The sequence below is a fragment of the Penicillium waksmanii genome (genome assembly GCF_028829765.1).
Source record: "Penicillium waksmanii strain IBT 27052 chromosome Unknown utg000007l:1.0-4314555.0:1.0-4317578.0, whole genome shotgun sequence".
Taxonomy (NCBI): Eukaryota; Fungi; Ascomycota; class Eurotiomycetes; order Eurotiales; family Aspergillaceae; genus Penicillium; species Penicillium waksmanii.
In genome coordinates this window covers 1,174,893-1,199,727 of record NW_026643253.1, presented here as the reverse complement: position 1 = coordinate 1,199,727, position 24,835 = coordinate 1,174,893, and the positions used below count along the sequence as shown (strand labels likewise).

The following is a 24,835-nucleotide window of genomic DNA, read 5'->3' as shown; positions in this document are numbered from 1 at the left end:
TTCCATGCCTTCATTTGGAGTGGAAAGCTTTCCAAGACAACCCATGAATGGTATAGCTACCTGGGAATGACCCATATATCCTTCTGCAGCCGGCCCTGCAACGTTACAGAAAATCACCGCACAAGTGTTCTCAAACGCCCGACTCACGACAGTGGCATCAATAAAGACTTGTTCTGAAAGAGGATTCCTGTTTATCCCGACCTCGTACGCGTCCGTCAATCTCCAAAACGCAGGAATGATGAAATCAGCTTTGCACCCTGAGCGATTAGCTCCTTGAATGCTTCCGGAAACGCCAGATCCCAGCAAATCAGCATTCCGACCTTACCCAGAGGGGTATCGAAACAAAGGTGAGCTCGTGCATTGAACCGGTGACAATTGGCCGTTCAGGATGCCAAAGGTTCTTCTTTTCATATCTGCCAAGAATGGTGCCATTATCGTCGATGAAATACGTGGAATTAACAAGTCTTTCCTCTTGTGTTTCCTCATTGCGATGCAACTCTGCGAACGAGCCGGGTACAATGCAGATACGATACTCCTTGGCAAAGCACAATAGGCATGCAAATACTTCTTCCAGAGGACGCACTGCCTCCTGAAACTTTTGTCTTCCGGGTAGTAGTCTGACAGGTGGTACTCCGGAAGGACGGCAAGGCGGGCTCCGGCCATAGCAGCTTCTCGAATAAACGCCACTGCACGAGCATGGTTCTGGTCAAGCTGACGGGGCTATTTGTAGTGAGTTAGCACTCCCCGTAGTTGACCTCGGAAAAATGGAAGTCACATGCCTCAGGATGCATTTGTATTATTGCAATCTTGCGGGTTGGCATCGTTCATTCGGTGCAGGTGGCCCCTGTGCGAATTCAGGCTGGTTTTCGATATCTGAAGAAGTATTATGTGCCAAATATGAGTCAATGACGACTCAATGTCCCGTTCTAATTTTTGAGTAGTTGAAAGCTATCAAACTATTTATAGTGAACAGCATTGTTAGACGGGACTTAGCCGCGCTCCGATCTCCTTCAGCGATGATAGACTGGACAGAAATCTTCAAATGGGCAATTCACCCGAAGGACTGTTATTGATATGTGGTCTCACTTCACGATTGGCCTGAAGCGCCGAACGGCGGTACGGCTGTCCGGCAGGGGAACCGAGATGGCTAAACAGGGGATACAATGGCGAAGCCGGCCACGAAATCCGCCTATCAGAGCGTTATCGATGCGCTCAAGTGGCCGGCACAAGCTGTATTTGTGGAAGAGGTACGCTCTGCGGCGATAAACCCAGCTTATTTGTCCTATGGAGCATCGCTTCTACGGCTTCAATCTAGAGTTGCGATCAATAGGAAGAGAGTGAAAGTCCCACGCGTTTTCTCGTCGAGAGGCCGATTCAGTGCAAGTTTTCTGATGGCGTCTTTTGTGGACGTTCCTAATGTCCACAGTACAAAACTTACTTAGCTCGATGGTTCCATAATCGATCGTAGGATTTCCGCACATGCTAGTGCTGAGGGAACCAATGAATGTGTTGATTGAAGAACTATGCTGGAGATCGCTATTGAGAGCGTCTCATAGCCTCAGAGGCTGGTATTAGGGAGTTACAACGCGAGTATTCCGAGTTGGCCCGGTTTACCATGCAAAAACATATGGAGAAGTGGGTAGTTGCCGAATCAGCCCGTTCTTAGTGGTACAACACAACCTCTCAGCTCGACATTCCACCATCACATGGATCAGTGCAGGGTTGACTGCCTTGTATTCTTGCCCTTCACCTCAGTACCGATCAAACATTTGGAGACTGTTCGAGCCACAGTCTACATCAGGAAGTATATACGCTCAAGGCGAGAGTTATGTCATATTGGCTGCTAGGCAAAATAGAAAACAATTTTTGCCGTATACGTCAAACGTTTTCCACCAAGTCCTCCCGCTCCACAGCCCGTTTCTCAACCCAAGGGTGGTCTATGCGGGGTCTAAACTCTACAATCGCGCCCGCTTTGCGGGGGAGGCAGATACGAAGTTGACCTGCGCAAGCAATCCTCGGCGCAATGGAAAAATCAGCAGCCTCAATGAGGGCATCTCGTCGCCGAAGCTTCTCGGCGCAATGAACCAGTCAGCAGCCACAGTGAGGACATCTCATCGCCGAAGCTGCCCGCTGAGGAGTTGATTTGTACCGACTGTAAGTCTATCAGTCGAATCTATAACTGCCAGGGTCGAGTGAAGGGCTGTCTGGGATAGCTGTTTCTTTTACTTATTAGCATATATTCGTTTATATCTTAATCTTCCCTCTGTTTAAGAATCAACATAAGCTGGACCGAAGAATCGCTCACCTGGACGTGGCCGCACAATCATGGAATTGGGCTTAACTATCCAGACAGGTCTTTTCTGTACCTCTGACGAGTCCGCCGGATCAAGCTCGTTATAAAAAACCGTAGTGAATGGTACTGGGGATCTTGTCCCCTGTACTGATAAATAATATAGCTATTTTGTGGAATTTGTCCCAAACCACCCCGGCACAACTAGTTGTACCGGTCCACTACACTCTATACTCAACTGCTTCCTGTTTATCTTATATACTACCAGAGTCTCTGGCGATAGAGCTTTCTTAATTGGCAGGTTCTTCTGGTACCAGTCTGTAGAAACGCCCGCGAACGTACCGGAATCTAGCCCGTCGGACTAAACAAATAATCCTCGCGCTATATCCGGCCGTGTAATTATAAAAAGATACTGTAGCGGGACACCTGTCTACTCAATGTTCCTGACCCTCTAAATATTCTTTGTTAGATCTGTGAGTAGGCTTCTGTAGCACTTATGAAAAGAAATGACTGATTTATGCGGCATCTGTCATAGTTGCCCTAGATCTATAGATAAAGGTCGGTTGACAAGCCTATTTACTACAAGCTTCCAGCGATTTATATTTATAACTGGAGCTCCCATATGGATGGTTTAAAATAAATATATATCTGTCGTGATATCTTCTTCTAACTCATAGGGTTTAGGAGGTGGACAGATGAAGAAGCCTTTCGATTAGAGGCGGATAAAAGCCTCACGCTCAGAGTCGCGTACGTATCCTCTGGGATCGAAGAAGTCGACGGAGTGTGAGCACGCATTGGCCATTGTATATAAATTTGGCGTTTCGACAGAACACAGAGAGCGAGTAGCGAAGAAAGATAATAAGCAGTATCCTAAAGAATGGAGTACGATCCCGCTCCTTGCCGCTCTACCCGCAGGTCCCGCATTATCCTTGCGCCTTCCGAAAACATGAGTTGCAGTAAACTTTGATTGTGTCGATCGACACGAGTTAAAAGAGGGAATTATGCTGTTGGTCCTACTTGAAAAACACAATCACTCAGCTTTTAAAATCCGACAGGCACAATGGAGCGTGGTCTTTCCGCGCGAGAGAAAAGACTTCGTGGCTCAGAAGCCATCTTTCCTCGACGTGCTAAGCGACCTATGGGTTCCGCAGTCGAACCCCAATGGGGTCGTAAATATTGGTCTTGCCGAGAATGTGAGAATAATATTCCTTTTTTTTTACTATGCGCTAATAGCAGTCTAGACTCTCATGCAGGCGGAGATGGAGAGGTTCATCAATTCAACCGTAAGATTCATATTTGCTTGTTCAGGTCCACATCACATAACCCGACCACAGCCTGTGTGCTAAGTCTATTTCTGCAGTTCCAAATCGACGCACATGCACTGACTTACGGTGACGGATTCAGCGGCTCGCACAAGCTCAAGAAATCACTGTGTCATTTCCTGAATCGCCGTTTCCGTCCTCGCATAGCGCTCTGCCCCTCTCATCTTACCATTACATCTGGCGTCAGTAATGCAGTGGAGTGTTGTGCCTGGGCATTAGCAGATCCTGGGGACCATGTTCTGGTTGGACGACCATACTTTAACGCGTTCAAGACGATATTTGGAGCCAGGCCCAGGTGAGAGATACCGATCATTTTTCTGATTTAACCAAGCTTATTGTTGCAGAGTCGAACTCCAAGAAGTCAAATTCGGAAAAACAGACCCGTTCAGTATGGCTGCACTCCAGCATTATGAGAGGGCATATGCCGAAGCGAAGAATAACGACGTACGAGTCAAAGCTCTTTTGTTGTGCTCGCCACATAATCCCCTCGGTTTGTTCCCGTATCCTGCTAAAGCATTATTCAGCCATACTAATGGTTTTTTAGGACGTTGCTACTCTGAAGAGGTACTAAGAGAATACATGAGGTTCTGTTCAAGAAATGGACTTCACCTGATTTCAGATGAGATTTATGCACTGTCTGTCTGGGATAATCCCCATCTACCCGATGCCACACCATTCAGATCAGTCTTGTCTATTAATTTTGAGGAAGTGATTGATCCAAGCACGGTGCATGTTGTATGGGGATTGAGTAAAGTACGAATCCATATTCCTTTGACCGATATGAATATTGATGTCTTTGACTAGGATTTTGGCGCAACAGGGTTAAGGATTGGCTGCTTGATTAGCCAATCGAATACGCTGCTCTTAGATGCTGCAGAGGGCATTTCGTGAGTCTGTATCTTTAACTGATGAAAGGAGACTCATTGACCATGAATAGCCTCTACAACTTCCCCTCAAGCCTCGCCGACAATATTGCCACATCCCTCTTACTGGACGACAAATTCACAAGCGAGTATATCGCGACTAATCGGAAACGCCTGGCTGGAAGCTATCGTTTTGCGACGAAGTTTCTCCGATCCCATCAAATACCTTACGTGGAGTGCAACGCTGCGTTTTTCATTTGGATAAACCTAGGAGCCGTGGCGAAAGATCGCACATCCAGTGATAAGGATATTCTTGCGAGGCTCCACAAAGAGAGGGTTTACATTGCAACCGGGGCTATTTATGCATCCGAAGAACCTGGGTGGTTCCGAATGGTGTTTGCGCACCCACAGAACGTGCTGGAAGAGGGGCTCAATAGAATGCTTCGGGCTATTCAATCTAGGCAGTGTTTGATACAAGAAGCAGATGTAGCGCATCTTACATGAGAAACGTCTCAAGTCAACTCCTAAATCCCTATACAACCGAAGTATAAGAGGGCTTCCTGCACTTCTTCACGAACAGAAACAGTACTCAACCACCTTAGGAGCTTTATTTTATACTTCAAAGTTGTAAACTCTTTGGGTTGGGTCCGGGTTATAGTGGGTTATGGCGGTGCCTAGCTATGTAGTTTAGGAGTCCTATTAGAATTATGCTAAAAATAAATAGGCTTTCCCTAATAAGGAAGAAAGCTATAAGGGAATTAGCTTACAGACTTTCTCTCCTGATATAGTATATATACCCTACAATAATTAACTAGTGTTGGAGTCTGGTAGAGATAAGTCTTAGAATTGCTTATCTGTTCTATTATCCCCCCGTATACAAGGGAGATTTTTAGGTATTTTCTCTGGTAAGATTCGTTTCTCAGAAACCTAGAGTCCTATATACAGTATTTACAGTCCTGTTGATAACCTGTGGTTAGACTACTTATAAGTCACTGGTACGCTAAACCAAATGCTTGTCTTAGAGCCTGGTAGGACTACAAACGTTCGTATCCAGTGGGAATTAATCCACAATGATGTTGACGCAGAGAATTATAACTTCTGGAGAGTTTCGGTAAAAGCTACTAAGCCAATAATGCCGGTTGAACCTCTCGTTCGTGAGGCTGCTCAGCAAGAGAAATATACATTGCACCTTATCTCCTGGGTATACAAAGAGAGGCTTTCTCAAACTTTACAAAACTGACTGAAACTACGTTGAACATCTTGATTGCTATTATTTATAGGGCACGGCGTTTTCAGCAACGCGAGTCTTCGACGTAGTGCTGCTCATCTAACATTTTGCCGAGGCTGGGGACAATTAAGTTTAGATGACCTACACCTTAGCTTAATGGAAAGACCAAAACTCAAGAAATATGAGAAGCTTTCAGATCAATAATGTTCTAGCAGCTCGGTTCTTCATAACTGAGTCCTCATGGCTAAAGGTCCAAATTTGGATCCGGTTTATTGTATACGGTATCTTCATCGATACTCTGGCGAGATAGTTTCCGCATATCAATAAAAGTTCCAACGGCAAGGCCTCTCACCACAGTTGACTTTCTCGAGGCACATCGTCGACCACAAGCTAGGGAAGATGTAGAGCTTAGTCGACCGGAAGTCACAGAAGCAAGAGATGTCCTGGCCGGTACAGATAAGACAACAGAAGACCCAGGGTCAATTAATCAGGAGCTCAGATATTATGTAGCGGTGGGTTCGAGGATAGGACCGCCTAGACGATCGTCAGGGAATATACCAGCAGGTGATTCGCCGTAAGTTTATAGAGGTGTATAGCAAGAACCCTTAGCGGGTACTACTCCTTATATTTTGCTAGGTGCAGGCATTAAGGTAGCAGAGACTCCTAGTCAACCTGAAACAGGTACGTAAGCGGATGAAGGAAGAACAGAATATTAGGTAGAGGGATAGGGCGGTATCTGAGGCTGAGAAGAGGCTACTATATCTGACTCAGAGGCTCTAGAAAAAGAATCAAAAGTGATGATAATATTCTGTATATATAACAAAAACAGTAAATAGAACTATGTTGTTTATTAAATGTTGGTTAACTGATCTGATCTATCTCCTGTAGAAAGAATAGCGGTAAAGAATATATATATGAGTGATTTACTACTTTTTATAATAAAAGCCTGTGCTAGGTAGCCTCTGTGCTTTGCTTTAATACAGCGGTCGAAGATAGAATAAATACTGTCTTTATAACATTGGGCAACGATCTAGTTTACAGTAAAGAAACAATAGATTTGATTACACAGGCACTATAAGATGACAGCGACCGGGATCAAGCGGCGAAATACTGCCAGTAGTGATTATAGGGACAGAAATCAAAAGATTTAAAACAGGTACCAAAGTAAAACTAGAGATCTCAGACAGCTATAGCTATAAAGCTACCTTAGACACCAGTTGGCAGACTGTAAGCTAACCTCGACCGAGAGCTGTAGACCTACGTCCACAGCAAAAAAGACCTGGCCACAGTTCACCCGCCCTAAGGCTGGGTATCTAAGGCCAAAGGCATGTTTCCACAACTTCCCGACCTTGGACACATGTCAGTTGAGCTGGGGCCACCATGGAAGTCAATCACCGGATTGCCATTGCAACTGGCTTTACAACAAGCAACATAGATCTAATATAGACATTTGGCCGCGTGGGCTTGAAATCTTCATCTTTTGGTCCGCGCAGCCTCTCATCAACCTAGTGTAGGTGGTTTTTCTAGTAACAAATAAGTTGCTAGACTGAGAATTGACGCTAATCTGGCCTTCCTCCATCACTAGTATAGGAGGACGTCCGCCCATGCCGGATTCGGCCAATATCCTTAACCTACACCCAACCCTGGACCCATGTCGCTTGAAAGCCCCAACGCCGCATACACATACAAAGCTAACAACCCCTTATAATTCGCAATCTATCAGTATAGCCAGGACCCAGAATATACATATGAGAACATCCCTGATCTTCCTATAGCTTCCACCGCTCGTGCTTCCTGATGGTTTTGCCAAATTTGTAGATAACTAAAGGAACCGGTACAAGTGCTAAAGCTATCAACCCCAAAACAGTATTTCCCCAACCAAGCCCCAAGGCGTGGTACATTTGCGGTCCAGCTAAGGGAAGAAATGCAGCAACTACACTTCGCATTACTGAGAAAGCAGCGAGGGCACTAGCAGCGCACTGAGGGTACGCATCGACAATAAATGCCTGAGTCGGCAGCCAGATGCACTCAAACCCGATACCAAATACCACAAGCCCAAGGACCGGTACGATCCAAAGACTGCCTTTCTCGCTGCTCCAGCCGTACCAAAAGAAGGCAATCGGTAGTAGACAAGCGAAATAAATGCAAACAGGAAGCCGCATCTCAGGTTCGTATACCCCACCATTGGCCTCAGTCATACGGACTATAGTCTTGTCAGACATGGTCAAAAAGATGACCAGGCCGATGATATATCCAATCAAAAGGGCTAGGTATACGATGCCTGTAATGCCAATAGACCAACCATAGTGGTCCTGGAAGACAATGGGGATGGTGTTGAATAGAAGATAGAGACACCCATATGCAAATGCGATATAAAGAGATATGCCAAACACGATAGCAGAACCAAAAAGCAATCTTAGAGGTCTGATTAGACCTCCAAGGATTATATCCTCTTTCGACAAGCGAGGAATCTTTGGATCGGCGAAACAACTCTGAAGCTCGGGTCGGCCAAGCTGCTGGCGTGTTCTGGCTGTCTTCCGTTCGATCAAGACCCGGTGATTGGTTTCACAGTTGAAAATAGCCATGGCTACCACTATGAGAAAGGTAGGAATCAGAGTGATCCAATTAGCCCACCGCCACCCTATCGACTCAGCAACAAATCCACCAATGACAGGTGCACAAGAAGGCCCTAGGATCGGCCCAAGTGACCAGATGCCCAAAGCTCGGCCACGCTCATGAACAGGGAAAAGATCTGCTATCGTGGCCCCTCCAATAGTTTGAGAAGCCGAACCGCCGACACCGCACAGAAAGCGAAAGAGAATGAGTGTGTTCAATGAAGGAGCAAGAGCACAACCAATCAGCCACACACAGAAAAAGGCACTGGCAAGAGTTATGATGATGTAGCGGCCATATATCTCGGACAATGGTGATAGAAATAGAGGTCCCACTGCATAACCTAACAAAAAAATGCTCACTGGAAGGGCACTCTTGGTCAGATCGTTGACCCCAAAGTCCTTCTGAATAAAAGATATCGCGGGGGCTATGATGGATGAGGCAAATGGAGTCATAAACCCAATGGCTGATAGTATGATGGTGATCAGCCACTTCTTTGCAGACGTGAAGTTCAAGGGGTTCTCCGGGTCACGCTCGCCATCCCAGCCAATAAGACCATTCTCGAAATCCATAAGAGTCTGCATCACCGGAGGTTGCTCCGCCACACTACGACTAGCAGGGTTTTCAACAACGGCGTTGAATTGATCGCGGCTAATCGATATATCGCAGATCTCAGCTTTTTGAATCTCATTTCCCTTCTGGAGTTGTATCGTCAGCAACATCAGAGAGACCTAGTAGATCTTTTCTCACATTTTGAATTTGGATTTGACGGTTGCAACCGTCTTGTGAGATACACTCAGAATCGTCCTCTGAGCCATTCGGTCTGTGCAACTGCTGTCCGTCGGGTGATTCTACCGCTTCGTAGACGACCCCTTCTGTGACTACATCTAGCCTGGAGTCCGAGTCAGGATAGCATGTATGGTTACTAGAGGGCATGCCGTCTTGTCGTTCTGTCTCCGGTACTAATCAACGCAAAAGCTGTTGAGTTGGAAGTTGGAGAGCTGGAGAGATGACAGGAAGAGGTAGCAAGTAACCTGGGAAATCCTACCATGACAAGGTGGGAGCGAACGCCTTTTGACAACCCGCCGAAGGAAACTACAAGGCCGACATATTGTCAAGTTCGATCGTACTTAATTCTGATTGGACCAGCAGTCGGCGATTTGAAAGTTGGCCGGCTCCATCCGGAACGGAGATCGTATCGTCGCCCCCACATCCACTGCCATGGCCATCTCTTCTCTGCACTTGCCTCTGTTGCCGTATCTCTTTGTGTTGTGCTTGGACTATATTAATCGACAGGAGTGAGTGGTCTTGTTTGAATCTCCGTTAACATAATGCACCGATCAGAATTTCGACGTCACGACCCATCGAGTGCGACAAGATCACAAAAAAGACCAATCGCATCAGTACTGCAGTGCAGTCATACATAACTAAATTGTTACTCATCTTTTATCCAGTTGCCATCGGTGCCATTCGCAAAAGGTCAAATACTCTGGCGAAAAGCTATGCTCACGATGCCTGAGAGCTGGCTATACAGCTCAGTATCGCTATATAAACCGCAATCATAAGATTCGGGTTGACAAAAGGTGCCGCATAAGATTCCCTATCTAGCAAGCTTTATACTAAGAAACTTCAATTTCTAACTTATAAATTATAGCTACTTAGAACAGCTTATCCAAGATAGCCAAGAACTTCAAGATCAACAGACACGCCAGACTTATAGACCGCCTACTCCTTCAAGTTCCCTCAAGCCAATAACAACCTTGAATAATCCTCTGCAACAGCCCAAGAGTATCAGCTCTACTATTCCCGATTATACAGTTAGAGAGACTCTATAGTTCTAAAGCCTTAGTAGCTCGGCTCTACTATTATATATTAGTAAAGCAGCTTATACTACTTTTGCCACTTATCTTTACCAGTATATAAGCATAACAGATTTACTAGTATTTTATCTGCCTAGACAGCAATATACTGACAAAAATACTCTAAAATCACTGTTCAATATTAAAGTACAGTGGCTAAGTCTAGTCTATGCTAAACTACTGATAAAAACTGCCCTTGGCTATCTAAACCCTGCTTTCTACTTAGTTCTTAGGAAAGAAATATTTAATATTCTTTATAATATCTACCAGAGAAGAGACTTTAATAACCCTGGTCTTCTGTATAAATATTTTGCTTTATTTACTGTTGGCCAGGCTTTCTTATTAGTTTACAATATAATAGACTTAAATATATTAGCTATACTAGGATCTATACTCTTTGCTTAGGTAATAAACCTATTATAGATTATCCCTGAAAGGCCTAATATAAATTATATTAAAAGTATTCTCCTTCTTAGAGATAGGCCCTTTCTATCTCCTTATTCTTGTTTTATTCCTAATTATTCTGACTATCCCAAAGGTATATTTCTATTAATTCCTTATCTAATTTTACTCTGAATATATTTTAATTAATAATGCCCTATAGCTCAGCCTTAGCCTCAGATTAAATTATAATATTCTACAAAGTTCAACATTATACTAAGTAGAAAGAGAGTATTAGGTTTATATATAGTAGACAACTTATATACTTAACTGATTCTGGGGGTTAAAAGCAGGGTTCTCTGTCTAGATCTATAATAACGATATCTATATTAACCTATCTTCTAACTTGCTCTGTGACGCTTATCCTGAGAATTTCTCAGATAGTATATATTAAGTAGTAGCTATAGAGCTTGCCAGAATTATAGGGAATATAACCAGAGAGATATATAGCTATAAGAAATTAACTATAAGCTTCCTCCAGTATAAGCAGAAATTACTTATTCAGCTAAAGCAATAGGTACAGACGCTTCCAGAAAACCTCAGGCTCAAGGTAGATAGGCCTAATTCAAAGTATACAGTATTTTTGCTCCTCTAATTCAGTTATATATATCTCTCGAATTCTAATCGTCGACTGCTTTTTTCTCTTATTAACTTAAACTATTATAGTGTATGATATTGGTAATTTGACCTGTCTTGTTTAATCTACTTATTTATTATACTAAAGATAATTCCTCCCTAGAAAATAAGGAAATTACTCTAATTATGAGAGTTTTAAGTAAAGCTTATATTTACGCTGTATATTAATATTTAAAGCTATATATTGAAGAATATATAAGTAGATCAATGTTATTATCTAGCTATACTTTTCCAGCCTTTCTGTTCTCTTTAGCGTTAATGCTCACCATATTAAGTCTTCTATCCTTAGGGGAATTAGGGGACCCCAACGATATTATATTAGTCAATATTGTAGCTGAGATTTTAAGAGTCCTAAGCACATACAATAGCCTAGCGGCTAAGGATCTCTATAAGTACCTTCAGTAAGTTTGTCTTTGCTTCAGTCATTATATAACTGAACCCCTACTTCCTCCAACAAGTAATAAACATATACCTCTCATCACCGATCCCTCAATGCGGCTGCCTCTTAAACAACATGGTGCCTGACCAAAGAAATGTAACGTCAAAGTCATTCGGTATCTCTGGTGCGTCCCAAGAGCCCACATCGAGACTAGATTAAGCAAGGAAGTCCTTCATTAAGGGGTTTCGTAGGGTTATTTCAGTTGTTAGATAAAGACCCAGAGGGTCGGCAACTTCTTCAATAGGGAGCTGCCTGCAGTTCATCGAGGTCCCGGACACAGGCGAAGGACTATGGTCACAGAATAGATCACGATTTTACTTTTAATAAAATGATTTGATGCAGCCATGCTATTCAGATAAATGGGTCTATTATAGAATCACATGGGAGACACAGCCTTCTGAACCTTACTTCTAGTCTTCGAGTCATTTCATGTGCATTAGTTTGAACCAGCAAACAGCACCATTGTAGTATTCAAGGTGAACGGGGCGCATCAAACTCGCATAAAATATCAATGCTTTTGAACGCTAGATTATAACAGGAATAATGGGGTATCAGAAGTCCAAAGAAAGTTCATCACACGAATAACGCCACGAAGAAAAGAAAGCAAGTTTCGATATACGACGCAAACAAGCTTGCGCGTGAACCTAAATGGTCGTCTCTGTAAAATAAGGAAGTGATTGTGTATATCATGCGCGAATCCCTCTTTGGGTGATAGTTTCCGAATACTCCGGAGGAGCCAAGTTCACGCCTATGACTGGATCACTCACGTGTGGAGTTATAGAGCGTAACGAGAAGAACTTATCCAATTCAGCTTGTGTCACAAACACATCCAACTCAGACTTCATCGTGTTGGTATTGTAACGGACCAGGCCCGATCATGTTTCACGGCTTTGCCGCTCCTGTTCACTTCGCCACGTGCTACTCGCATCCCCTTATTCCATGTCTGTTAGCGTCTCTCCTTTCTTCTCTAAGCTTAATAAAGACAGTTTGTGACATCGCCCTGTTGGATCTAAGCCCGGTCATAGCCCTTCACAAGTATAATCGGACTGGGTTGTGATTTGGATTGGGAGTTGGAGAGAAATGGTCGGGGTGAGGACATTTGTGCCCGGCGTGTGGTAAGATAGGGTAAGATCCAGAGAGTAAATACGAGACATAAGACACGAGTGGAAGGTCGGAACAAAGGTCTTCGAATGTGGAAGACTGACTGGAATAACCACCGATGCGGTATAATAAATGTCGCTATTGAACTCGGAAGACGGTCCAGTGGAGCTTTCGGAGCAAGTAGACTCTGTTGAGTCGTGGCGTTCGCAGTCAGATGTCGAGTGTTTCTGCCACTCTGCAGATCCGACACACATGGTAGAGAGAGGAACTGACTCGTTGAAAAAGCCTTGCGAGAACGGCATGGCTCCAGACTGGCAAGGGAAATCTTCCCAAGGGGTTGCGCTATAGAATGTGCTGGCTTTGAGCTTGCTGGTCATCGAGCCCAGCTTTGGTGGCAGCTCATTTCCTACAGGGTTGAATAGCAATTGAAGGGTGGCCACAGTGCTGACGGTGTCGCGGGCGTCGCAGCTATGAGGCAATAGACGGATCGGTTTTGGCTGGGCAGAAGAAGCAACCATTCGGCCCAGTTTGCCCCTTGAAAAACCACGTTTTACGCTTCTTTCCTTGCGTGTGCAATAGTATGGGTGATCAAAAACATGGATAGGCGGCTCTTCTTCGACTGTTGGGATGATTCGAACCTTTTTGGCAAAGTTGGCCAATGCCTTGACTTGGCGCTGGTCTGTCGATGATCTCTTGAGCACTCCCACGCGGATTATATACGATATTTGGCTCATCTCAGGAGCCATATCGTCCAGCAACGTCCTTCCGTTACCAGCCAGCATTGGGTCTCCCAAAGTAGGCGGGATCATAGTGTGAGATTGGTGAATGGCATTGTACTTGCGCTTGTGGGTGCACACTTGCGGCAGCAGTTGCTCGGGGATGACGAATTGGAAGGGGAATGAGTATTTGCGGCCAAGCTCGAACATGCGCGGAGTTGAATAGTCGCCGTATTCGATGGGCTGGCGAAGTTCCAAAAACATGTGTTGGGAGCCAGTCCGGCCAGGGCAGACGGCCCGTTCGACGGTGGTTCGTGATGTACCTATATCGCCGTAAGTAACTCGCGCATTTAGATAGAGCTGTTTATCGGATACACCCTACCTTGTAGAACAATTTCAACCTCATTGAAGCGTGTTTCATGCTCAACTGTGACAGTGACGGTCCCCTCGATATGGTCCCCAGTCGTATATGAGCTGACAAGCCCAGGTTTCTGGCCAACAAGGTTAATGTCGATGTTTGGCTGCGAACGCCGAGTGAAGACATCTAATGTATCCGATCCCCGGCTAATAATTGAAGCGGCGACCATAGTGGCTGATTTCTTGGAGCAAGAAGGTGCAAGAAGGAGCAAGAGGGGGGAAGAGGAGGAAGTGGTGAGGAGGAGCAAGAGGGGGAAGAGGAGGAAGTGGTGAGGAGGAGGTGGTGAGGAGGGGGCCAGGGGAGAAACAGTAGCACGAAGGACCCTAGACCCGTGCCAGGTATGTGTAGGTGGGTTTGAGTTTAAGGATAATTAATTATACCCGGCTTGATGTTGTTGCCTTTTTTTTGAGCGAAAGTGTCAGAAGAAAGAAAAAAAGTAATACAAAGTGGAGCCCGAACAACCGCGCGGTGTATACAAGGTGTCTGCACCCCGTGAGTGTGGAGTGGAGGGCCCCGTTTTATAGGAGAAAAAGAAATGATGTGATCCTCCTCGTAGGATCTGATTTACAAATATATTCTGGAAATCTCGGTCCCTGCTCGCGCCCTTTGGTTGACATTCCGTTTGTCGTTCAAGACCTCGCCGCGCCCTTAGAAGAACCAATCATTTGCAACTTGATTCGCTTCATTCCCGTGGAATGATGGATTAGGTCACACTAACTTTCTCTTTCCCTCCCTCTTGAGGCAGAGCATCAAGCTCAGCGCAACGGTGGGTCGAACCAGGCCGGAAAAGTCGGTGGACTGCCCTTACGCCGACAAGCACTCCCTTTCGAGGCTCCACTTGGAGGAAGCACAACCGTGGTGGCCCACTCAGGGTTCCCCGATCGGAGCTGCGAAGACGCCCTTCGGACTTTGGTCGTTTTTATATGCTGGTATGCCAAGACAGCAAATACAGAGGACTGATCCTAACCACTATCTCGAGTGTCCCATTCAGCTCCAGTGAAGGTACTATATACTTCGGCCGCGGGCAGGGTGGGGCGATTTCAGTAGTTCATGTTCGAGATAATCTCAATGGAAAGGTGTCTCGGGACCCGCCAGCCGAAGTGGGTCCCAAATTCGGCATGATCGACTGATACCGATTTTCAATGATTCGATTACTTTTCAATAAACCTTGGAAAGAAGACCTAAGAGGTATTATGTTAGTAGTATATTACTTTACATTGTTTACTACTGGCATAATGGAGTCTTCTCCTATGAGCTCTGATGTATCCAACATCTTTGCCCCTGAAGTGCCAGCCTGTATCTTTTATTGAATATATATTAATGCACGTAGCGCCCCCACCTCCCCCAACCACTTTATAAATCTTTAGAACCTTGGAAATTGAGAGTTAGATGTCAAGTACTAATATATTGCGATTTAAATGGGTACCCACTGGGCTATTGGGTTTAACCCATTGGGTTTTGGGTTGGGTTTTTGGGTCGGCATCTCCAACCCAAAATGGGTTATGGCGATGCCTACGCTAGACATATACATTACAAAAAAGGCTTCATATTGATTGTAAATCAACGCCTCCTATTCGCCTACCTTGATCTCTACTTCCCTGAGCCTAATAAGACACTAAGTCTTATAATAATAAACAAACAGAACCATAGAGGACCTACCAACCTTATTCTATAGCGTTATCTACAAATAAGCACTGTTTCCTAAGACCACAATCCCGTTAGTCATATTATATTTGTAGAAATAGCCTAATCCTCCCGCCGTCACATTACGTCAAAGCGTGCTGAATGAAGCGGACACTATACCTTTGCTCCGCCATACCAGCGGAATCCAGTCACTGCGAGAAAACAGGGCTACAACCCGTAACAGAAGCCGGCAAGAAAAATCAAAGCCAGAACACTGGCCAACCCGACTACCTAGCGCTGATAAAATCGCTCGTCCACGAACTCGCTCGGGATATTCTTTCAGAACGTCTTCGATGTGGGGGCATCCATGTGAGAGAGAATAACGATGGTGCTTTCTTGAAAATATTAATCAATGTCCATACCTTACACTGAAATAACAGGGTTGGGGGGAGAAGGACTCGGAATAAAAGTGGTAGGTGGAAGAATGACTGCTTCACTATGTAATTCTTGAAGAGCAGTCAAAGAATATCATGTTACCTTATCGCCAAGGAATGGTCTATTCGAGCTCTCGATTTTCTTTATTCCAGCTAGGCACAGCATCTGCTTAATCTTGTACTTTGGCCCGACTTATGTTGGAACATACCCTCCGTTCGCACAGACCGTGCTTCCACTTACCCATCTCGACTGTTCTTCACACAAAAAGGCGACGATATCTGCGATATCTCTTGGGTTGCCTATACGGTCACCCGTGGCTGTAGCGGTATGAATAGCCCTTTCTACCTCATCGTATCCCGGAGTATTGTTCCACCTGGTTGCAATATTTGGTTAGTTGGTGCAAAGAGCCCCCGAATTGTCGATACATTTTTCAATGCGTAAATACTTTCGATAAGATGAAGCACTCAAAAAACGGCTGAGAGTGATCAAAAGACTTACATATCCGTTCTCACGGGTCCAGGGTTTACCGCATTAACGGTGGCTTCAAACTCTCGTCCTAGAGCACGATTTCCAAGTCAGTGCCTCGCCCTGGTTTCGCTTTCGCTTGAGATCGATCTCGAAATAATGGATGTAATTACCGAGCTCGAACGCTAACGTCCCGGTAATATTTTCGAGTGCTGCTTTTGATGCAGCATATGTGATTGCTCCGGGATATGCTATATCTACTTATCAGCGAAGTCCATTCTCCTATTTGGTTTTGTAGAGGTGCTATAGCGGGGCTATAATGATAAATTACGACGACGTGCTGATGTAGAGCTAATATTCACGATACGAGCCTTCTTTCGCAGAAGTTGTCTACTCTCTCTGACAAAGAGCAAAGGGAACAAGATGTTCGCGTGAAATAAATGTTCATATCTTCTAGACAAAACGTGCAGCCTCTGAAGGTAGCGCGCCCCAAGACACGTACCCCGGGAACCGCCAGTAACAAGCATATTTATTAACAAGCGAGAGTGTCGTGTCGATTGTAGAATTTAGAGATGCGTAACAGCTGAAAAAGATGGTGCGTATCTGAGACAGCAGTCAACGAAGCCTGAAGAATGATGGCAAACTAGAGAAATTATATACGGCAGAGGACAAGTCTCGGGTGTTGAAGTGCTATCTCCAGACATAGAGAAAGAAAGTTTACGAACGGGCGCGGGGTAGGTCCCCGCACTTCTGGCATTATGTCAATGGAGATGAGGTTGTACTCCCTCCATACTAGCATGATTATACACCCAACCTGAGCGGGCGGTGGTCGATAGTCGTTAGTCGGCAAGCGACAATTAGCAATACATTGGAGCTGTCCTAGACTCGGAGCTCACCGATACGCGATCCTGGTCCCAGACTACTATACTTAGCCTTGGTGCGAATTGATTCGCGTTGATTTCCTTGAAATCCAGGCAAGCGCTTAAGCGCTTAAGCGCTTAGATTGGAGGCTCCACTGATAACGGGGTCCGCGGACGCCGGGTCCCACATCAGCTGACCAACTCCCGCAGGCTTGAATGTTCACAGTATTGCACATTTTCTACAGTTCACTTGGGGTACCAACTTGCGTGAAAAACATTATAATACAGCTGTATAGAGAATGCTGGGCTCACCATCCCCAAACCTATCATCCGTTACTTCAGCCACCAGACTTCGGTGACTAGCACCCAGCTACTAGTAAAAGGACCAGTCAATCATAGCGAAGCTCTCTACGCTATAGAGCTGATCCTTTCTCGAAGAACAGTGGCCCTTTCTAGTTTTGAATCATCGAACAATGATGAAGAATTATTACGGGTCCACTAATCTACTTAATCATCTTTACATTGGTCGCCGTGAAGAACGAACGATCTGGTCCCGAAGGAGCGCTAAAAGCCACAATACTAGTATAGCAAATCGTCAACATATAATATCTAACCAGATAAAGCTAAATAATACATCAGACTGCACAGTCTACTAGCAATAATGACAAGCAAACGATTCTCCAAACTTAGGCCCAAGAGCTTCCGTACACGCCTCGCGCCAACGAACAATGCCACCGAAATAATAAAGCATTTCAACCGTCTTGCCCGGAATATTTGCACCCATATACCAAGACTTGGCCTGAGAGAAAAGAGACATATCCCCAACGGCCTTGACTTCAGCCTTCCAGGCCTCCGCCGCATCTGGACACGGATCGATGGAGCGGATATTCTCGTTTTGCATCTTCTGCACCAAATCGCGGATGAAGTCCGCCTGGTGCTCGATAAAAACCGGCCCATTCGTGAACGGGGTTGGACACTGAAGCCCATATGGCATGAACATGTTTGGGAAACCGGGGACCATCATTCCGAGGTGAGTTGAGATCCCATATCTCCAGCGTTCACACAAGTCGACGCCATTGACATCCTTGATATCCATCTTGGAAAGACCGCCAGTCGACGCGTCGAACCCAGTCGCAATAGCAATGGTCTCAGCTTTATATTGTTTTCCGTCATCCGTCACGATGCCGTTCGGTGTCAATTCCACGATAGGGTGGGACTTTGTATCAACAATGTGTACGTTCGGTCGATTGAATTGTTTATAGTAATCTTGTTCTAATGACGGGCGCTTCGTGCCAAAAGGGTGTGGTGGCTCTAACGGTGCCAGCAGGTCGCGTTTGACAGGATCGTGGATACGCTCGCGAGTCCGTTTAGCCCATACATCGTACGTGCATCGATTGGCCTCAGGGCTCGACAGAAGGTCAACGTAAGAGAGGCCCCAGAGACCGAAGCCACCTTCATCGTAGAGCTGGTTCAGCAACTCCACGACCTCCTCGCGAGTGAAGTCGGCAAACGCTTTGGTCGGGGCGTGGTAGGGCATGCCTGACAATGTCTTCTTGGAGAGTTTGAACAGGCCCGCTGTACCTGCTGCTATTTGCTTTTGCTCCGCTGGGGTAAAGTGTTTCTGGTTCATTGGGAGTGCCAAGCATGGGGTTCGCTGGAAGACGAACAGCTCGCCCGCTTCTTTGGCCCATTCTTGGATGATCTGGATTGCTGTTGCACCGGTCCCGATGACAGCAACGCGTTTCCCCGTAACATCCACTCCCTCACGAGGCCAGTTTGAGGAGTGGTGTATCGTACCCTTGAAGGACTCAATTCCTGTCCAGTCCGGGATATGCTCCTTGGCCGCAAAGCCAATTGCGGGGATGAAATAATTTGCGACGGCCGTTCTTCCATCGTCAGTACGGAGAGTCCACTTCGCAGTTTTGGGATTGAAAGACGCCCCGTTTACACGAGTATTGAAAATGCAATCCTTTTTAATAGATAGGACTGAGTCGACATGATCGAAGTAAGCCTGCAGCTCCTTTTGTCCTGGGTATGCCTGCGACCAAGTCCATGTCTTGTAGACCTCCTCAATCCCGAATCCATATACGGGAGACGGGGAATCCACTCGAGCTCCGGGGTAAACATTCCGATGCCAGACTCCACCCAAGTCTGAGCTCGCTTCAATAATCTTGACGTTCAGATCTAGCTGGTCTCTCAGTCGGTGGAAGACATAGATTCCGGAGAATCCACCGCCTACAATGATGGCGTCCGCCTGGATTGGAAGGTTATCTTGGGGCATGGTCATGGTGAAAAATGTAGGTACTAAGCCAGGTCTGAAGCGCCAGTGTGTATCTGAAGGGGCGTTTGGGGGAGAAAGCAACGGTTTATATGTTGAGGGACGAAGGAACAGCCGCTGGTCCGAGAGGATGGGGAATGACCCCTCATCAAGTTCAAGTTGCCCCTAGGATCTCCGCATTTCTTCTGTATGAGGAGCAATCATGATGGGTGATTGGAGATTTTACCTGTGCCAACGGGGGCTACTTGTGATATAAAATTAAGATACGAATTGATTTGGTTATATACAGCTGCTATTAATTCTGTGACCAACCTCACACGCGTTAAGAGATTACTCAAAGGTGGTAACAATGTTATGTCCATGACCGCATAACTTAGAATGCGGGAACCTTGCTGGCGGATGGCTTGGAGAGTATATTGTGTATTTTTTTCATCGGACCTCATTAAGAGGCAACCCTTACAGCCCGCCAAATTCGCGACCAAAGCGCAGGCTTGTTACATCATTAAATTAGTGAGAAATTACCTTATACTCGTAACAAGTTCTGACAACAGGAATGGTTCCAAAAGCCGTATTTCGCATCTCGCTATATCTCTTGCGGGGCTGCGTGTATAATGCCGGATGACTTAGGAATCATCGCGTGTCTAGGTAATATGTATGCCAAGGGTACCATAGCGTATAAGTTCAGATCCATTGAAATTGGATGTCAGGTGCTCTTATCTAGTCTCTTATCTACCCCTCGGTATTCTCTTATCTAGTCTCAGGTCTCTTACCAGGCCTAGTTGTGAGTGATAGAATGACGTGTTTTGGCTGAAGTACAATCTCCCAGTGGACAAAGGAAATAGTAAACTGGTATAAATGGCCCCAACATTTCAGTAAATATTTCCAAGCAATCCGTCCGTTGCCACTTCATACGCGATCTTTAAATTCTGTCAACATGGTATCAAATAGCAGCAAACCAGATCTGAAATTGAGTCCTCGTGTCAAGGAGCTCTTGGACTTAGAATCTCGGTTCACGGCTGGCGGGTTTGACCCTATGCCTTATTTTTTTGAGAAAGGTCAAGGATCTCTGCTATGGGTGAGTTAGATGGGAGGTGGAACGCTTGCAACCATCAAGTCTCAAAGCCTAACTCAGACACAGGACGTCGATGGGAAAGAATACATTGATTTCATTGGCATGTTTAGTGCTGTTAACACTGGACACTGTCATCCCTACATCCAGGAGGCTCTTACAGAGCAGTTAAAAAAAGGTATCCCCGGCGAATCGTAGGAATGGGAGTTGCCGTTTAGCTGACCTTAGATGCTGCCAAAGTGACACTGATAAATCTATCATCTCATAATTCTATGTTTGGTCCTTTCGCTCAAAGAATTTGTGATCTATTTGAATACGACAAAGTCATCGCCATGACGTCCGGAACAGAAGCAGCGGACACAGCTTGCAAGATAGCAAGAAGCTGGGGTATCAATCAGAAAAAGATCCCGGCAAACGATTGTATCATTCTTGGAGTCGGGGGTTCCTATCATGGGCTCTCCTCGGGGGTCTGGAGCTTGATGAATTCAAATCCATTGAGGTCAACAAGTAAGTGAATTTATATTTCATTATATGAACGTTGTGTGCTAAACTATGAGTGGGAAAGAATATGGACTTGATAGCAAGATTCAGATGAATATCAATCCCGGTACGGGGGAGCTTCTGGAATACCTTGACCTAGAGAAAATTAGATCTTGCCTCAAAGAGCATAAAGATAGGGTGGCAGCGGTCATCATGGAATGTATTCACGGATATAGCCGGTGGGATCTTCTCTGACGCTAATCTTATATTTATGCTGATATCAGATATAGAGATATGAATGATGAGGTTCACTACGCCCGAGGTGTTTATGAGATTTGTAAGTCTATGAATATCCTCTTCATCGCGGATGAAGTGCGGCAAGGAGCGGGAAAAACTGGGAAGTTTTTCAGCTTTCAACATCTCGGTGATGACGTGAAGCCTGACATAGTGACGATGGGAAAATCAATCACTGGGGGCTTTTATCCTCAGTCCTTTATAATGGGTATGGATACAGCCATGGCAGCCGTTGGACCTTACGAGATGGCTAGCACCTACGGCTTCAGTCCATTGGCTATTGCAGCCGCAAACGCAACCATTGATATTATTTATCGAGAAAATTTGATTGAACGAGGTGTCCATTTAGGATATCTGTGGAGAAAGACTGTCGAATCTTGGCAACATCCACTTGTGGACTATGTTGCACAGATCGGCGCCGATTCCAACTTGATTCTTCGAGAAGTGCAGCCGTCGCGTGTAGCAGCCCTGTGCATGCATCGAGGACTATTCGTATATCCTAAAGCAGATGGAATTCGGCTCAGTTTCGCCATGAACATGCCTGACGAGGTGCTTTTGAAAGGAGCAGCTATCCTGAAAAGCTGTTTGGATGATATAGACAAATATGGATCAATTGAGGGGGAAATGACCCGTTATAGGACAGTGTAGTTCCAAGGAATTGCGACTGTCCAGATGCAGTTCACGAAACTGCCAAGATGAATACAAAAATCTTTTCAATGATATATTTTTGGTAAAGTCATAAGTATAGAAATGGCAATTGCGTTTTTCCTGCGTTGACCATTTACCCTAACCGGTCATGATAGAATGATTTGCATCTTTACATAGCTCAAGATTGATGTTGAGCATAGATATCGGACCTTACTTTTTCAACATCCCCCTTTACTGTACAGTACCTCTATGTAGCTGCTGAGCTTTGATCCATCTATTCTGCTTCTCCATAGATTTGGAACCATTCTTCTAGATCCACTACCTGGCAGCGATCTCTTGGGTATCTTTATCAATGGATGGCTGGATACGTCCAAGTCTAGATAACATGGGATATACTCGAACAAAAGCGTCTGCTGCGTAGATTGAACGGACTGCCGGGTGACAGACCACACAGAAGACTGACAACCCCGAATAGTTGGGGTTCCTATACCTCCCGTAATCGAAACCGCCTTACGTCCTCCCACATAGACATGATTAGCATATGTTAGTGTCTGACTATTTGTCCTCATATACTGGATTGGTAGGCGGGGTATTCTGGAATAAATCTCAAGAGTGATGAGGGGGCGACGTGTGGGGTATCAAAAGACGTTCTGATCTCAACCAACAGAAAGTCGAAATACACTGCCTGATTGAATAATTTCTTGAAAGATCTTATGTGACGTGATAGAAACCATGATTAATTAAATCCTTGTACTGACGCAAGCTTTCATCGATTATCACTAGCCCATCAGCATTAAAACATCGGACTTTAGACGACCAAGTTGGTTGTTTAACTGCACATGCAATCGTCCTTTCTGGATACCTTACATCTGCTGGTCAAATTCGTCATTTCTTAGTAGCTGGCGAAGACTAATGATATGGACAGCAAATAACCCCTATCCAATATACCACCGATCTAATTGCGCAATTTGGTTGACTTGCTGATATCAAAATATTCTAAATCTCAAATGAAACAACAAAAATCGCGGTCAGTCAATGCGGCGAATTCAAAACAGCGAAGCCGATTCGAGCCACAACAGTCAATAGAGAAATTTCAGCCACTACCCAACTGGCTTTGGGCTTATTGGAGGGTCGGGAATGACTCCATTGAAGTCTGTGTAGAGTTGTGCATATAGGAATCAATCCTCAGTGGTCTTTGATACGAACTTGCGCGATTGTGAGTGAGGTAAGGCCGCAAGGATAGAAGGCAAGCAACAATCAGCCCAGTGTATGAATCGAGCGCGCAGAAAAGTTGAACATTTGTGATGGGTACCTCAGGGTATGATGATATAATAACTAGAAGGCGAGCTAGACAGGTGCCGATGCTCAATATCGCAACTCCAAAAGTAGTGTACAAACCCAGTCTCTTCTTCCAGTCGACTTGGAGGTGACGTAGAAAAAAAGAAGGGCAAAATGAAAATTAACAAGTCCGTTGCGAAATGTAGGGCCCAGGTAATAACCCAGGAAATGAGGGAGCTCTGTAGTCCACAAGAAGCCAGGCGAAATCTAATCTCTGTCAGGGTGATTATTCCCGTATGATTTAAAATGGCATAATACGTACCCATTCACCCGGCTCCTAAGACAAATCAGAGCTATACATAATAGAGATGCGATATATGACAAGGCAGTACAAATGGTGAGTACCCAGAGCGACAAGGAGACTGAGCGCAAAATGGTTGGGAAGATATTGAAAAAGAAGGAGAGAATAGCGGCTTTATTGAGATATTGTGTCGACAAGAGTGGAAACCATGCGACGAAAACTATCTGATAGATGATTTAGCTGCTATCCTTAGATGGTGGACGCGCGCGCTCACCTTTTCCGTCAACGGCAGGCTTTGTGTATTATGAACAAAATTAGACCATGTAGAGCTTGAATTTAACCAGCCAAGTTTACCCAGTTCGATGTCAAGTGCGGCTCCCCATATGCTGCTGAGCCAGGCAAGGCAAATGAGGTAATCACTGACGATCGGCCTTTTCCCCTGCAGATGTAGTCGAAGGTGAAGACGAGCGAGAATCAGCCCGATGCAGAGGCAAAGTAGACTCCATTCAACAGACTAGATAGACAAGATCAGTATCAAGCTTCTCCTGATCATACTATGTTCCACTGAAACCTACAATGACAGTTGCTCCAGAAACAGATAGCATCGTACTTAACTGCGGCGGTCAAGAGTTCTAGACACATAAGCTAAATGCTGAAATGGGACGTCGTGCAAACGCCGTATCAAGCAATGGATGCCGATCCTGTCATTGCGGGCGACTACTTAGGATGAGCAGCACAGTCAGTAAGGTAAATGAAATCTTGACATGAACTGGGGGATGGGAGGCCTTTCCAGTCTAACAATTTCCTACTTATTAAAAGAGTTTATTTTACGGTCTTGGGACTGGTGGCGACAAAAGATTGTCAGGTGGTATGGCGACGAAAACCTTATTCAAATAATGTACCAATCGAAGGGTTTACAACACGATTCGATTCATCCATTGGTCTAAAGCTTTATTTGACTTTCGGGACCCGAGGACACCGAATTCCCGCCAATCACATTTTATATTTCAGTTCAGGTTGTAAGTAACATTCAACTCCATTGCATCTGTGGTTTTTTTCCCCTTCCTATTTTGATCTTCACTTAGAACGGTGGTTTATTATCTTGTAGCTGCGACCGAACCTATATCGAAATCTGCTCTACTAGTATGTCAGGCCAATGTGCTGTATCGATTCACACT

At 45.2% G+C, this 24,835-nt stretch overlaps 6 protein-coding genes across 6 annotated transcripts; 3 read left to right on the top strand and 3 right to left on the bottom strand.

Annotated features, from left to right (window-relative positions):
• Nucleotides 1–3,350: 3,350 nt before the first annotated feature.
• Nucleotides 3,351–4,979, top strand: N7481_007300 (pyridoxal phosphate-dependent aminotransferase; the record flags this gene model as incomplete). The annotated part of the gene is given in 6 exon segments (XM_057266519.1): nt 3,351–3,573; nt 3,625–3,907; nt 3,957–4,102; nt 4,157–4,404; nt 4,417–4,499; nt 4,550–4,979. The coding sequence occupies 6 exon segments, from the start codon at nt 3,351–3,353 to the stop codon at nt 4,977–4,979; spliced, it is 1,413 nt and encodes a 470-aa protein (XP_057120720.1).
• Nucleotides 4,980–7,472: 2,493 nt separating this feature from the next.
• Nucleotides 7,473–9,038, bottom strand: N7481_007299 (MFS transporter; the record flags this gene model as incomplete). Its single annotated transcript, XM_057266518.1, has 1 exon — nt 7,473–9,038. The coding sequence occupies one exon, from the start codon at nt 9,036–9,038 to the stop codon at nt 7,473–7,475; it is 1,566 nt and encodes a 521-aa protein (XP_057120719.1).
• A 733-nt stretch (nt 9,039–9,771) lies between these two features.
• On the top strand, nt 9,772–11,657 carry N7481_007298 (Zn(II)2Cys6 transcription factor domain-containing protein; the record flags this gene model as incomplete). The annotated part of the gene is given in 7 exon segments (XM_057266517.1): nt 9,772–9,899; nt 9,971–10,133; nt 10,233–10,520; nt 10,654–10,713; nt 10,924–10,999; nt 11,341–11,411; nt 11,430–11,657. Coding segments are annotated over 7 exon segments (1,014 nt in total), but the record flags the coding sequence as incomplete, so codon positions are not given.
• Nucleotides 11,658–12,377: 720 nt separating this feature from the next.
• N7481_007297 (uncharacterized protein) lies at nt 12,378–14,095 on the bottom strand (the record flags this gene model as incomplete). Its single annotated transcript, XM_057266516.1, has 3 exons — nt 12,378–12,530; nt 12,789–13,831; nt 13,891–14,095. 3 exons carry the CDS (start codon nt 14,093–14,095, stop codon nt 12,378–12,380), a joined length of 1,401 nt encoding a protein of 466 aa, XP_057120717.1.
• A 3,866-nt stretch (nt 14,096–17,961) lies between these two features.
• Nucleotides 17,962–19,596, bottom strand: N7481_007296 (flavin-containing monooxygenase; the record flags this gene model as incomplete). Its single annotated transcript, XM_057266515.1, has 1 exon — nt 17,962–19,596. The coding sequence occupies one exon, from the start codon at nt 19,594–19,596 to the stop codon at nt 17,962–17,964; it is 1,635 nt and encodes a 544-aa protein (XP_057120716.1).
• Nucleotides 19,597–20,521: 925 nt separating this feature from the next.
• N7481_007295 (putative acetylornithine aminotransferase) lies at nt 20,522–22,078 on the top strand (the record flags this gene model as incomplete). The annotated part of the gene is made up of 5 exons (XM_057266514.1): nt 20,522–20,662; nt 20,726–20,850; nt 21,005–21,163; nt 21,214–21,375; nt 21,427–22,078. 5 exons carry the CDS (start codon nt 20,522–20,524, stop codon nt 22,076–22,078), a joined length of 1,239 nt encoding a protein of 412 aa, XP_057120715.1.
• Nucleotides 22,079–24,835: the final 2,757 nt, after the last annotated feature.